Here is a 16,182-nt window from a genome sequence, read left to right as displayed (position 1 = left end):
AATGACAGAATTCTGCCATAATAATGTGGGTCATACCATCATAGAATATTGCCTTAATAATGTGTCATACAATGATAGAATACTGCCATAATACAATACTTATACATAATATATAGTACTGCCTAATACATACTAAAACATAATTCATAATATTGCCATAAGACACTGTCGGTCATACAATGATAGACTACTGCCTTAATATTGTTGGTCATCAATGATAGAATGCTGCCATAATAATGTGGGTCATAAAATGATAGAATGCTACCATAATAATGTGGGTCATGCAATGATAGAATACTGCCTTAAAAATGTGGGTCATACCATGATAAAATACTGCCTCGATGATGTGGGTCATACCATGATAGATTACTGCCTTAATAATGTAGGTCATACCATGATATAATACTGCCTTAATAATGTGGGTCATACCATGAAAGAATACTGCCTCGATAATGTGGGTCATACCATGATAGATTACTGCCTTAATAATGTGGGTCATACCATGACAGAATACTGCCTTAATAATGTGGGTCATACAATGACAGAATGCTGCCATAATAAAGTGGGTCATACCATGATAGAATACTGCCTCGATACTGTGGGTCATACCATGATAGAATACTGCCTTAATAATGTAGGTCATACAATTACAGAATGCTGCCATAATAATATGGGTCATACAATTATAGAATACTGCCTTGATAATGTGGGTCTTACAATGATAGAATGCTGCCTTAATAATGTGGGTCATACAATGATAGAATGCTGCCATAATAATGTGGGTCATACAATGATAGGATACTACCTTAAAAATGTGGGTCATACCATGATAAAACACTGCCTCGATGATGTGGGTCATACCATGATAGATTACTGCCTTAATAATGTAGGTCATATCATGATATAATACTGCCTTAATAATGTGGGTTATACCATGAAAGAATACTGCCTTAATAATGTGGGTCATTCCATGATAGAATACTGCCTCGATAATGTGGGTCATACCATGATAGATAACTGCCTTAATAATGCGGGTCATACCATGATAGAATGCTGCCATAATAATGTGGGTCATACCATGATAGAATACTACCTTAAAAATGTAGGTCATACCATGATAGAATACGGCCTCGATACTGTGGGTCATACCATGGTAGATTACTGCCTTAATAATGTGGGTCATACATGATAGAATACTGCCTTAATAATGTGGGCCATACGGTAGGGCATATTGCCTTAATAATGTGGATACAAGGAGGGCACATTGCTGTAATACATTAGGGCATGCCAGGAGGGCATTCTGCCCTGATAAAGAACGGCATCCTGAGACAACACACATGGGAGGCATACTCTCCAGTCAGCACATACAGTAACACACTCTAGTAGGGGTTACTGCATCAGAGAGTGACATGCAGATGTTACCTCCTCAAACTCATCTGCCTTGTACAGGTTAGGAACCTCGCCTGAGCTCAGAACGTTGTTCACATCCTCAAAGAATGATTCATCTGTGAACTGAGTGTCTGTCAGCAGGAAGACAGAGGGACGGCCATCTACCCCAGCCTGGCGGTATAACTTCTTGAGGTCTGCGTAAGACAAGGAAGAGCGATGGGTAGAATGATGAGAAACAGACTGAGCCTGAGATAGACTGAGGGCAGGAGCAGACAGCAAAATGCATATTAGAGTAATGACCAGAGGATGGGATGGGGTTTTACACAAGAGATGGTAATTCATACAACATATCAGAACTATATATTATATAGGCTTGCTTTAACATTAATACTAATAAGAATATACAATATTTAACCAGTAAGGACACATTCAGCATTCCCTGCCTTTCCTGTACATCTTAGGGTGATTAGGAGTATTATAGGAGCATTAGGAGGGCAGAATCTTGCCACTTTCATGAAGGAACTCACCTTCTCGAAATTCCTGCTTGCGATATCCCCTGGTCACCTCCAGCTGGAAGACTTTGTAGTCACAGATATAGGCAGCCAGCTGTGCCAGGCTCTGCCTTCCACTGCCACCAATACCAACTAATAACATGTTGCCACGTGGCTGACCAATCACACGCACAATGCGGGTCACTATAAAGAAATAATAATACACACAGATGGAAAACACAATACATGTACAAGGGACATGATGTAACATCACTTTCTGTACTACAAGATAGGAAATGTCTTCTGTGTTTGGATGTCTGTAGAAACAGTATAACTTGAGTATTTTAATGTCTAAAGACGCCTTATAACTTGTCTACTTCTATGGCTGTATACTTGTTATAGTATTAAGTAGTGTGACTGTACAGAGTGCAGTGACCCTGTATGGCTGTACAGAGTGCGGTGACCCTGTATGGCTGTACAGAGTGCGGTGATCCTGTATGGATGTACAGAGTGCAGTGACCCTGTATGGCTGTACAGAGTGCGGTGACCCTGTATGGCTGTACAGAGTGCGGTGATCCTGTATGGATGTACAGAGTGCAGTGACCCTGTATGGCTGTACAGAGTGCAGTGACCCTGTATGGATGTACAGAGTGCAGTGACCCTGTATGGCTGTACAGAGTGCAGTGACCCTGTATGGCTGTACAGAGTGCAGTGATCCTGTATGGCTGTACAGAGTGCAGTGACCCTGTATGGATGTACAGTGTGCAGTGACCCTGTATGACTGTACAGAGTGCAGTGATCCTGTATGGATGTACAGAGTGCAGTGACCCTGTATGGCTGTACAGAGTGCAGTGACCCTGTATGGCTGTACAGAGTGCAGTGACCCTGTTTGGCTGTACAGAGTGCAGTGACCCTGTTTGGCTGTACAGAGTGCAGTGATCCTGTATGGATGTACAGTGTGCAGTGACCCTGTATGGCTGTACAGAGTGCAGTGACCCTGTATGGATGTACAGTGTGCAGTGACCCTGTAAGGCTGTACAGAGTGCAGTGACCCTGTATGGATGTACAGTGTGCAGTGACCCTGTATGGCTGTACAGAGTGCGGTGACCCTGTATGGCTGTACAGAGTGCGGTGATCCTGTATGGATGTACAGAGTGCAGTGACCCTGTATGGCTGTACAGAGTGCAGTGACCCTGTATGGATGTACAGAGTGCAGTGACCCTGTATGGCTGTACAGAGTGCAGTGACCCTGTATGGCTGTACAGAGTGCAGTGACCCTGTATGGCTGTACAGAGTGCAGTGATCCTGTATGGCTGTACAGAGTGCAGTGACCCTGTATGGATGTACAGAGTGCAGGGACCCTGTATGGATGTACAGAGTGCAGTGATCCTGTATGGCTGTACAGAGTGCAGTGACCCTGTATGACTGTACAGAGTGCAGTGATCCTGTATGGCTGTACAGAGTGCAGTGATCCTGTATGGATGTACAGAGTGCAGTGACCCTGTATGACTGTACAGAGTGCAGTGATCCTGTATGGATGTACAGAGTGCAGTGACCCTGTATGGCTGTACAGAGTGCAGTGACCCTGTTTGGCTGTACAGAGTGCAGTGACCCTGTTTGGCTGTACAGAGTGCAGTGACCCTGTATGGCTGTACAGAGTGCAGTGACCCTGTATGGCTGTACAGAGTGCAGTGACCCTGTATGGCTGTACAGAGTGCAGTGACCCTGTATGGCTGTACAGAGTGCAGTGACCCTGTTTGGCTGTACAGAGTGCAGTGATCCTGTATGGATGTACAGTGTGCAGTGACCCTGTATGGATGTACAGTGTGCAGTGACCCTGTATGGATGTACAGTGTGCAGTGACCCTCTATGGATGTACAGTGTGCAGTGACCCTGTATGGATGTACAGTGTGCAGTGACCCTGTATGGATGTACAGAGTGCAGTGACCCTGTATGGCTGTACAGAGTGCAGTGACCCTGTATGGATGTACAGTGTGCAGTGACCCTGTATGGATGTACAGAGTGCAGTGATCCTGTATGGATGTACAGAGTGCAGTGACCCTGTATGGATGTACAGAGTGCAGTGATCCTGTATGGATGTACAGAGTGCAGTGATCCTGTATGGATGTACAGAGTGCAGTGACCCTGTATGGATGTACAGAGTGCAGTGACCCTGTATGGATGTACAGAGTGCAGTGACCCTGTATGGCTGTACAGAGTGCAGTGACCCTGTATGGCTGTACAGAGTGCAGTGACCCTGTATGGCTGTACAGAGTGCAGTGACCCTGTATGGCTGTACAGAGTGCAGTGGCCCTGTATGGATGTACAGAGTGCAGTGACCCTGTATGGATGTACAGAGTGCAGTGACCCTGTATGGATGTACAGAGTGCAGTGACCCTGTATGGATGTACAGAGTGCAGTGATCCTGTATGGATGTACAGAGTGCAGTGACCCTGTATGGCTGTACAGAGTGCAGTGACCCTGTATGGCTGTACAGAGTGCAGTGACCCTGTATGGCTGTACAGAGTGCAGTGACCCTGTATGGCTGTACAGAGTGCATTGACCCTGTATGGATGTACAGAGTGCAGTGACCCTGTATGGCTGTACAGAGTGCAGTGATCCTGTATGGATGTACAGTGTGCAGTGACCCTGTATGGCTGTACAGAGTGCAGTGACCCTGTTTGGCTGTACAGAGTGCAGTGACCCTGTATGGCTGTACAGAGTGCAGTGACCCTGTATGGCTGTACAGAGTGCAGTGACCCTGTATGGATGTACAGTGTGCAGTGACCCTGTATGGATGTACAGAGTGCAGTGACCCTGTATGGATGTACAGAGTGCAGTGACCCTGTATGGATGTACAGAGTGCAGTGACCCTGTATGGATGTACAGAGTGCAGTGATCCTGTATGGATGTACAGAGTGCAGTGACCCTGTATGGATGTACAGAGGGCAGTGACCCTGTTTGGCTGTACAGAGTGCAGTGACCCTGTATGGATGTACAGTGTGCAGTGATCCTGTATGGCTGTACAGAGTGCAGTGTTCCTGTATGGCTGTACAGAGTGCAGTGACCCTGTATGGATGTACAGTGTGCAGTGACCCTGTATGGATGTACAGAGTGCAGTGATCCTGTATGGATGTACAGAGTGCAGTGACCCTGTATGGATGTACAGAGTGCAGTGACCCTGTATGGCTGTACAGTGTGCAGTGACCCTTTATGGATGTACAGTGTGCAGTGACCCTGTTTGGCTGTACAGAGTGCAGTGAACCTGTATGGCTGTACACAGTGCAGTGACCCTGTATGGCTGTACAGAGTGCAGTGAACCTGTATGGCTGTACAGAGTGCAGTGACCCTGTATGGATGTACAGAGTGCAGTGACCCTGTAAGGCTGTACAGAGTGCAGTGACCCTGTATGGATGTACAGTGTGCAGTGACCCTGTATGGCTGTACAGTGTGCAGTGATCATGTATGGCTGTACAGAGTGCAGTGACCCTGTATGGATGTACAGAGTGCAGTGATCCTGTATGGATGTACAGAGTGCAGTGATCCTGTATGGATGTACAGAGTGCAGTGACCCTGTATGTCTGTACAGAGTGCAGTGACCCTGTATGGCTGTACAGAGTGCAGTGACCCTGTATGGATGTACAGAGTGCAGTGACCCTGTATGTCTGTACAGAGTGCAGTGACCCTGTATGGCTGTACAGAGTGCAGTGACCCTGTATGGATGTACAGAGTGCAGTGATCCTGTATGGATGTACAGAGTGCAGTGACCCTGTATGGATGTACAGAGGGCAGTGACCCTGTATGGATGTACAGAGGGCAGTGACCCTGTTTGGCTGTACAGAGTGCAGTGACCCTGTATGGATGTACAGTGTGCAGTGATCCTGTATGGCTGTACAGAGTGCAGGGACCCTGTATGGATGTACAGTGTGCAGTGATCCTGTATGGCTGTACAGAGTGCAGTGACCCTGTATGGATGTACAGTGTGCAGTGACCCTGTATGGATGTACAGAGTGCAGTGATCCTGTATGGATGTACAGAGTGCAGTGACCCTGTATGGCTGTACAGAGTGCAGTGATCCTGTATGGCTGTACAGAGTGCAGTGACCCTGTATGGCTGTACAGAGTGCAGTGAACCTGTATGGCTGTACAGAGTGCAGTGACCCTGTATGGATGTACAGAGTGCAGTGACCCTGTAAGGCTGTACAGAGTGCAGTGACCCTGTATGGATGTACAGTGTGCAGTGACCCTGTATGGCTGTACAGAGTGCAGTGACCCTGTATGGATGTACAGAGTGCAGTGACCCTGTTTGGCTGTACAGAGTGCAGTGACCCTGTATGGATGTACAGAGTGCAGTGACCCTGTTTGGCTGTACAGAGTGCAGTGACCCTGTTTGGCTGTACAGAGTGCAGTGACCCTGTATGGCTGTACAGAGTGCAGTGACCCTGTTTGGCTGTACAGAGTGCAGTGATCCTGTATGGCTGTACAGTGTGCAGTGACCCTGTATGGATGTACAGAGTGCAGTGATCCTGTATGGCTGTACAGTGTGCAGTGATCCTGTATGGCTGTACAGTGTGCAGTGACCCTGTATGGATGTACAGAGTGCAGTGATCCTGTATGGCTGTACAGTGTGCAGTGATCCTGTATGGATGTACAGTGTGCAGTGACCCTGTATGGATGTACAGAGTGCAGTGATCCTGTATGGATGTACAGAGTGCAGTGACCCTGTATGGATGTACAGAGTGCAGTGATCCTGTATGGATGTACAGAGTGCAGTGACCCTGTATGGCTGTACAGAGTGCAGTGACCCTGTTTGGCTGTACAGAGTGCAGTGATCCTGTATGGCTGTACAGTGTGCAGTGACCCTGTATGGATGTACAGAGTGCAGTGACCCTGTATGGCTGTACAGAGTGCAGTGACCCTGTATGGATGTACAGAGTGCAGTGTCCCTGTATGGCTGTACAGAGTGCAGTGACCCTGTATGGATGTACAGTGTGCAGTGACCCTGTATGGATGTACAGTGTGCAGTGACCCTGTTTGGCTGTACAGAGTGCAGTGAACCTGTATGGCTGTACACAGTGCAGTGACCCTGTATGGCTGTACAGAGTGCAGTGAACCTGTATGGCTGTACAGAGTGCAGTGACCCTGTATGGATGTACAGAGTGCAGTGACCCTGTAAGGCTGTACAGAGTGCAGTGACCCTGTATGGATGTACAGTGTGAGGTGACCCTGTATGGATGTACAGAGTGCAGTGATCCTGTATGGATGTACAGAGTGCAGTGACCCTGTATGGCTGTACAGAGTGCAGTGACCCTGTTTGGCTGTACAGGGTGCAGTGATCCTGTATGGCTGTACAGAGTGCAGTGACCCTGTATGGCTGTACAGAGTGCAGTGATCCTGTATGGCTGTACAGTGTGCAGTGATCCTGTATGGCTGTACAGTGTGCAGTGACCCTGTATGGATGTACAGAGTGCAGTGATCCTGTATGGATGTACAGAGTGCAGTGACCCTGTATGGCTGTACAGAGTGCAGTGATCCTGTATGACTGTACAGAGTGCAGTGATCCTGTATGGATGTACAGAGTGCAGTGATCCTGTATGGATGTACAGAGTGCAGTGACCCTGTATGTCTGTACAGAGTGCAGTGACCCTGTATGGATGTACAGAGTGCAGTGACCCTGTATGTCTGTACAGAGTGCAGTGACCCTGTATGGCTGTACAGAGTGCAGTGACCCTGTATGGCTGTACAGAGTGCAGTGACCCTGTATGGATGTACAGAGTGCAGTGATCCTGTATGGATGTACAGAGTGCAGTGACCCTGTATGGATGTACAGAGGGCAGTGACCCTGTTTGGCTGTACAGAGTGCAGTGACCCTGTATGGATGTACAGTGTGCAGGGACCCTGTATGGATGTACAGTGTGCAGTGATCCTGTATGGCTGTACAGAGTGCAGTGACCCTGTATGGATGTACAGTGTGCAGTGACCCTGTATGGATGTACAGAGTGCAGTGATCCTGTATGGATGTACAGAGTGCAGTGACCCTGTATGGCTGTACAGTGTGCAGTGACCCTGTATGGCTGTACAGAGTGCAGTGATCCTGTATGGCTGTACAGAGTGCAGTGACCCTGTATGGCTGTACAGAGTGCAGTGAACCTGTATGGCTGTACAGAGTGCAGTGACCCTGTATGGATGTACAGAGTGCAGTGACCCTGTAAGGCTGTACAGAGTGCAGTGACCCTGTATGGATGTACAGTGTGCAGTGACCCTGTATGGATGTACAGAGTGCAGTGATCCTGTATGGATGTACAGAGTGCAGTGACCCTGTATGGCTGTACAGAGTGCAGTGACCCTGTATGGCTGTACAGAGTGCAGTGACCCTGTATGGCTGTACAGAGTGCAGTGACCCTGTATGGCTGTACAGAGTGCAGTGACCCTGTATGGCTGTACAGAGTGCAGTGGCCCTGTTTGGCTGTACAGAGTGCAGTGATCCTGTATGGCTGTACAGTGTGCAGTGACCCTGTATGGATGTACAGAGTGCAGTGATCCTGTATGGCTGTACAGTGTGCAGTGATCCTGTATGGCTGTACAGTGACCCTGTATGGATGTACAGAGTGCAGTGATCCTGTATGGATGTACAGAGTGCAGTGACCCTGTATGGCTGTACAGAGTGCAGTGATCCTGTATGACTGTACAGAGTGCAGTGATCCTGTATGGCTGTACAGAGTGCAGTGACCCTTTATGGCTGTACAGAGTGCAGTGATCCTGTATGGCTGTACAGAGTGCAGTGACCCTGTATGTCTGTACAGAGTGCAGTGATCCTGTATGGCTATATAGAGTGCAGTGATTGTTTTCCTTTATTTTTGATATATGGACATACCATGTTGGACAGCATCTGTAAACAGAACTAGTTTCTTGGCCCCAGAACCTGGTTGTTGGCTCTGTTCTTGCAGCTGGGTCTTCATAAAGTTTTTAAGAGCCTGAAAATCAGTGATGTCTTCATATATAGGAGGCTCCCGCATGAAATCACCTGGTGAAAGAAAGACAAATTGATGGGTAGGGCATGGATGGGAAAGAGTTGGAGAGTTGGATGGGAAAGAGCTAATGTTATACACTGTACGGGGTGCGGAGTTCGATGGGACAGAGGTAGTGTTATACACTGTACGGGGTGGGTAGTTTGGTATGGCAGTGGTAGTGTTATACACTGTACACAGTGCGGAGTTTGATGGGACAGAGGTAGTGTAATACAATGCACACGGTGCGGAGTTTGATGGGGCAGAGGTAGTGTAATACAATGCACACGGTGCAGAGTTTGATGGGGCAGAGGTAGTGTTATGCAATGCACACAGTGGGGAGTTTGATGGGACAGAGGTAGTGTTATACAATATACACAGTGGCGAGTTTGATTGGACAGAGGTAGTTTTATACAATGTACACAGGGTGGAGTTTGGTGGGGCAGTGGTAGTGTTATACAATGTACATGGGGGGGAAGTTCACTGGGACAAAGGTAGTGTTACATACACTAGAGGGAGTTTGCTGGCATAGAGGTAGTTCTACATTCCATAAACGGGGAAATTCTTATGGGCAGAGGAAGGGTTACAAACCAAAAATTTGGGGGAGTTTTATGTTAGAGATTTATTGTTACATACCAAAAACTAGTGGTTGTTTGCCGGGACACAAGTTGTGATAAGTGAGGTCAAAAAGAGACCCTAATTTCTCACTCAGGATCGCTACAAAAGCTTCATTGTCTGATGAATCCACAAGACGGTCTGAAAAGACTCTGAAGGAGAGACAAGAACATAGATTTATTGCATGCGACACACAATGTTCACACAAAAACACAGATACCCAGTTTTATTAAGTGCATCTATTGAAGTGCTGTGCAACCACCTCACCCACCACTTCATAAAGTCCATTATAAGAAGAGATGCCCACTAAAGCCTTTCTCAAGCACAGCTTTTGTCCCTATGGACAACAAAGCTCTCATTTTAGTACCATGTAAATCAATAAAATTATAAATAAACTCACAAGTCACATGCCAAGTTCTGGAAGCACGATAGAAAGATTGTTTGGTAGTATTGCTAAATGATTCTGTCTTCAGGGAGATGTCCAGTGTGCTGTCACTAAATGCATTTGTTTACTATTGTACATATACCTGGGTGTGAATATACATTGAACAGCCAGAGAATCTCCTACCTGAAACATTCGTGCACCCAGAGTCGGGTGATGCTGTGCTTGGTATCATGCATGTCTCTGTGAGCTCTAAGCATGCCTTGGAACACCTGAGGGGGAATAGGAGATGAGATAGTCATACACTTCTGTTTTTACTTGTGTTTCCTTCACCCCTGCCATGTGCTATCCCTCCATTTCAGTGAATCCACTTTATTCTGTTCCTTTAATACTCTCCCCACGCTCTCATCTATATTTTTCACGTTAGTATCATAGACGTCTCAAACTCTTCTCACCCTGGATATATCTCTGAGGTTAAACAAGTAGTGGATTTTGGCAGGAGTCGGAAGAAACCTCTGAGTGATGGCATTGTAGAGCTCGATAGTGGCCTGTGTTATAACCTCGCCGACTGGCTTCACCTCTTCCTCAAAGTCCTGCAGTTTCTGGCTCATCATTGTCCCAAAGATCCGTTTGATTTGAGATTCCTGAAAGGTGAGGGGGAGGAAATTTCTGTTTGAGAACTTACATGTTTCTTTTAACTCATATAGAAATAGAGCACAATGTGCTAGCTGTTAGAATTAAATCTTAATTCCCTAATTTGCCAAACAAGCCCCTGCTATAAAACTCTCAGATTTGTATAGAACTCGGGCTGGTGTGAATATGCCCTCTACTGAGATACACAGTTCTTGACTAGTTGAAGTTTTCACAAAGTGTTGGTTACTCACAGAGGGGAAGGTCATGTTGATAAGGTTGAATCTGCTCTGAAGTCGGGGAGATATAGCAGTGCGCCCCCCACCAGGAGGACCCATGGCAGCCATTATGAACATGTCCTGCAGACAATGGGAGAGGGCATGGTATTGAGAACAAATGCCAAGGCATTAGGCATAGCAGTGTAGAGAATTATAAACAGAACTTTACCTTGTGTATAGGGGCAGTGTAAATACAGAAAGAACCGTGCCCTGGATAGAGAAAATATCAGGCACACAGTCTGAATGTTAGAGGCACTACAGCAGCGAATAGAGGATTAAACAAGGATCAGAAAAGGTAGAAGTGATCAGCAGAACATGTGACTGCAGCCGAAATTACAAAAAAGTTTATTGTAAAGTATAAAAGTGTAAGTAGGGATACATGGTGGGAATGAATGGTGGAAATGAGTGAGCACGAGGATCAGTGGGGGATCTGTAGTGGGAATGAAAGATGTGAGGGACCTATGGTGGGATTATGAGAATGTGAGGGATCTGTGTTAGGAATGAAAGATGTGAGGGACCTATGGTGGGAATGGGAGAGTATGAGTGATCTGTGTTAGGAATGGAAGATGTGAGGGACCTATGGTGGGAATGGGAGAGTATGAGTGATCTGTGTTAGGAATGAAAGATGTGAGGGACCTATGGTGGGAATATGAGAATGTGAGGGATCTGTGTTAGGAATGAAAGATGTGAAGGACCAATGGTGGGAATGAGAGGGTATAAGGGATCTGTGGTTGAAATGGAAAGAAGGTTAGGGATCGGTGGTAGAAGGATGTTAGGGATCTGTGGTAGAAAAGGAACGATATTAGGGATCTGTGGTGGAAACGGTCTAATGTGAAGGATCCAAGGTGGAAATGAAAGATGTGATGAATTTGTGGTGGGGATGATATGACATGAGGTTTCAGGACCAGAAGGAGATACATAATTAAGCAATAAGCTCCAGATAAACACAACAATTGTGTGAAGTCCAGTGAGGGCGGTAGGATGATGCAGAAATTGGATGAGGCAAAAGGAGTGTAATATTTGAAGTTCAGAGGAAAGCCTGAGTAAATAATCTAATGTTAAAGGTAAAAAATAGTTTAATAATAAAGAATGATGGGTGTATGATAGGTATTGGCCATGGAAGATGAGGCGATAAATAAGTAGGCTTACCTTGACATATTTGATGGTCTGATTCATACGGTCATACCAGAAACCATAGTCTATCCAGAGACGGAGCAGTTCTAGAGGAGGTTGTGAACCAAATGTGTCCTTGGCTGGCATGTTAAGATCATCCATGAAGGTAATGAGCTGCTTTCCCCCTGTGGGTACATACACACCTTTTGTGCGCTTCTCCACTCGACTCTCGATAATGTTTTGTACATTATTTGAAGTAGTCTATGAACAAAGGAGAGTTGGCACTATGACATTAAAGAATTGTTTTGCATATGGCTTGTGGCAGCTCTTAATATATGCTAATTCCAGGTACCTGTGCAGACATGTTGACTGTTAACACCGACCATCTACTTGAGTCAAGGGATTGAAGGACACTTTGGGCAATAGATGTCTTCCCAGTGCCCACAGGCCCCACAAGCAAGACAGGCCACTGGTGGGATACCAGGGCATTGACAATGAACTGATATCGAACTGTGTCCACCGTCGGCACCATAATCTTATAAAAGGGGGCACTGAGAACAGAAAATTGTAAATCCAATTTATTTTCTATGGGGAAACAGATATAATAGTCATACCATCCAAGTCCACACTGGCACTTTAAGACATAATCATGGCATAATGGCAGTCAGGAGTGTAGTCAACATGCAATGTATTGGTCACAATATAATCACTCAGAAAGTGATTCTTGCTTTTTAGGAAACATTTTACAAAGTTTAAGAAATGACAAAAGACAAGAGTGAATTTATAGCATTTGTGGAAGGGTTATGTTAGTCTTTAATTATCAAAGTACCTTACAAATTACTTTACTATTATTTACCACATTTTTGTTGCGTTAAATAATGTGAATTGAGGGCCTGTGTTTCTCCGTTTCTCATTTTCTCCAACCAAAAACCCTTAGGTAAATAGATTCCAACAAGCTATGGGGTAGTTTTCTTGACAAAAAAAACCACGAAAGAGAAATGTCACTTCTGGTCACTTCCTCAATTTTAGCACAGGCTAATACGGTGTGTCCATTTAAAAAAAAAATACTTTATAGTTTATTTTATTTTCACCAAAGTTAGCTGAATTGTAGAAGAGATAAGTTAGTTTTTTACTTACATCTTCTGCATTCTACACACTAGTGGTCAGACCAATGTGTCGAGGTAACTCTTATGGTGAATTCAAAGATTTTTTCTATTTTTTTTCTTTGAGGCTTTTTATCTGAGTTTAGACCAGATTATCTGGTCCCTCATTCTCTGTGGACCCTGTGCCTTTTCTCTCTCCCTAACCTAATTTACACTACCTTCCCGTCAGTCGGACACTAGGGGAACTGGAACCTAGATGCAATTTAGTACTCCAGATAATGGATCACCTGGGCACCGTTTTGTAGATCTCCCTTTTTTCAAGTTATACTTTTTGTTTGCATATCCCTTTCTATCCTTAGATTGATTAAAGGTAGGGCCCCCCTTCCTCATTTCTTATACCATTGGAGCTCTCCTGATGTTAGTTTCTACTTGTTGGATCTATACATCACTTTCTCCTCTTTCCTAAAAACCAAACCCTTTCTGTCATGCCAGCTCCGGTCCCAGTTCAGCTAGGTTGGCTTCCATTTTGAAATTTCTAATGAGCTGCTGAAAAAATAACAATTTAGTGGATAAGCCTAGCTTAGTAACATAGTCCGTGCTGGACACATAACCAAATCTCAAAATCTTCGGTGCCTGTGCCACAGGTACGACCCTCCTTCTCTGGAACAACATATCGATGGAATAACAGACACATGGCCGCGTGCTGAGGTGTCCATTATTCCAGTGAATTAGTGAATAACCCTGACAGGTTTAGTCACCAAACTTGGAATTGTGGAGAAATGACTTTGAAATTTCACATATTTCAAACTTTAAAAGTAATCTCAAGTTTGGTTACTTTTCCAGGTTTTAGTCATTGAATTTAATAATTGTAAAAAAACTAAACAATAAGCAGAACCCTATTGTACGTGTTGTGCTTGTGTTTTATTGATAATAGTGTGATACGTTAAATAAAATGCTAAACTACCAGCTCTGTCCCTTTACAAATCACACTGATGAATCTCAGTGCTATAAAGAGTGAGTAGAAAAGAAAGTTAAGCTGGAAATCAATGCGATGCACACAACAATGCTCCTCACAGGCTCACTCACTTGGGGGGAATTCTCCACGTCTTCGGAAGTTTGTCCTCAAAGGAAGCCCAGTTCTTAGTCTTGGGGTCCACAAAGTATTCATACACGGTGTCCTGAGAAGAGGAACTGTTTATCAGGATGGGTGCGTCAAGCTTTCATGGTAAATATTGTAATGAGAAACCAACAATCTAGAAATGTTTGGCCCTTTAGGTATTATTTAGAGCATTGCATTTAAGGTGGCGATTTGTTTTTTCTAGGTTGTTCTCTAAAAAGATAAATATGGACCCTGAAGACTTAACTAAGCACTCATTATTATGAATAGGTCAATTAAATAGGATTCATTAAAGGGACACTATAGTCACCTGAACAACGTTAGCTTAATGAAGCAGTTTTGGTGTATAGAACATGCCCCTGCAGTCTCACTGCTCAATCCTCTGCCATTTAGGAGTTAAATCCCTTTGTTTATGAACCCTAGTCACACCTCCCTGCATGTGGCTTGCACAGCCTTCCATAAACACTTCCTGTAAAGAGAGCCCTATTTAGGCTTTCTTTATTGCAAGTTCTGTTTAATTAAGATTTTCTTATCCCCTGCTATGTTAATAGCTTGCTAGACCCTGCAAGAGCCTCCTGTATGTGATTAAAGTTCAATTCAGAGATTGAGATACAATTATTTAAGGTAAATTACATCTGTTTGAAAGTGAAACCAGTTTTTTTTCATGCAGGCTCTGTCAATCATAGCCAGGGGAGGTGTGGCTAGGGCTGCATAAACAGAAACAACGTGATTTAACTCCTAAATGACAGTGAATTGAGCAGTGAAATTGCAGGGGGATGATCTATACACTAAAACTGCTTTATTTAGCTAAAGCAATTTAGGTGACTATAGTGTTCCTTTAACCCCTTAAGGACACATGACATGTGTGACATGTCATGATTCCCTTTTATTCCAGAAGTTTGGTCCTTAAGGGGTTAATGTCTTACAGTGAGTGGCCCAGCCTGAATCAGTAGCTGGAATTTCAATTACATTTCTTTTTCATGGGGCCTCGGCATGTGGCAATATCCTAGATATCAGAATGTTGGAATGCGTGACTCCAGAAATCTTGCCACCATTCAACAAGCTAGGCCCTCAACCAGCATCTTCATATTCCCAACCTGGTTCCCAATTTGATCTGACAGAAGGAGGACATGTACATCAAGTCTTTGAGTTGCTTGCTGATGGTGTGCCACCTTCTCATAGGCCATAAAAACACTACTGTCAATGTTTTCCTGCTTTAAAAATTATTATTTGCGACCTTAAGGTGATGTGTCATTTGCTCCTCTTGTGCTTAGCTTGTTACTAAGTATTGTATACTGTACAATACACATAGCGTGTGACTATGCTTTTAATGACTTGACTCTCCAGTTATCTTTGCGGCTATGTCTCTGAGTAATAAAAACAACTTTATGTACTATTGTCTTCCTACCCCTTCACAAACCAGGCATCAGGGAGGTGAAGACTTCTATATCTCTTCTTCCCTTATTTGTCCCATGTTCGGTAGTATTTTCAATCTCAAACTTTTGTTACATATAAACTCTGTGTCATGTTTCAATTCACCTTGTTTGGAAAGCTGCCCTCCAACTCTCTCAGATAACTGTCAATCTTCCGTCGTCCATCCTCGTCTACCGATGCACAGACTGACCATACTAGACAGAAAGTGAACCAGAGCTCTGACATCCGGCTGTAATTATCCGAGTCTGCTGGATTTACCTGCCAATATAGATAGTATAATAGAGAAAGAACGGACACATGCATTGACAGCACATAAGACAACAATAGTGTCCATTTTACTCACTCCGTTGTCCACTGTTGCGAGTGAATCGTACAGCTTGCACAGTGAGATAACACTGCAGGTCTCCTCCTGGGGTACCAGTTCCTTGCAATTCAGCTTCTTAAATGCCAGCATTCGGTCTATGTATTTATCAAACATGTGCTGCAATGTCTCTGATTCAGTCTACAAAATACAAGCATCATCATTTACAAACGCCTAATACAGTCATCTTCTTAATAATTCTCATTTATATTGCTTCCTTATTATCATAACCTAAAAGTTTATCGGTTTAATCTCACATTGAC

General features: G+C 44.6%; 1 protein-coding gene across 1 annotated transcript in view; it reads right to left on the bottom strand.

The window, feature by feature from the left end:
- DNAH2 (dynein axonemal heavy chain 2) overlaps window positions 1-16,182 on the bottom strand; it is a 136,044-nt gene that overhangs the window by 51,575 nt on the left and 68,287 nt on the right. Inside the window, exons 44-55 of the mRNA XM_063449723.1 lie at window positions 15,902-16,060; window positions 15,664-15,816; window positions 14,094-14,185; window positions 12,257-12,455; window positions 11,941-12,165; window positions 10,768-10,872; window positions 10,339-10,527; window positions 10,070-10,155; window positions 9,523-9,653; window positions 8,754-8,903; window positions 1,917-2,084; window positions 1,423-1,583 (exon numbers count right to left, since the gene is read on the bottom strand). Coding sequence (XP_063305793.1) covers window positions 1,423-1,583; window positions 1,917-2,084; window positions 8,754-8,903; window positions 9,523-9,653; window positions 10,070-10,155; window positions 10,339-10,527; window positions 10,768-10,872; window positions 11,941-12,165; window positions 12,257-12,455; window positions 14,094-14,185; window positions 15,664-15,816; window positions 15,902-16,060 — 1,818 coding nt within the window. The remainder of the gene's footprint in view (window positions 1-1,422; window positions 1,584-1,916; window positions 2,085-8,753; window positions 8,904-9,522; window positions 9,654-10,069; window positions 10,156-10,338; window positions 10,528-10,767; window positions 10,873-11,940; window positions 12,166-12,256; window positions 12,456-14,093; window positions 14,186-15,663; window positions 15,817-15,901; window positions 16,061-16,182) is intronic.

The sequence above is a fragment of the Pelobates fuscus genome, chromosome 3 (genome assembly GCF_036172605.1).
Source record: "Pelobates fuscus isolate aPelFus1 chromosome 3, aPelFus1.pri, whole genome shotgun sequence".
NCBI lineage: Eukaryota > Metazoa > Chordata > Amphibia > Anura > Pelobatidae > Pelobates > Pelobates fuscus.
This window is presented reverse-complemented; position numbering and strand designations above follow the sequence as displayed.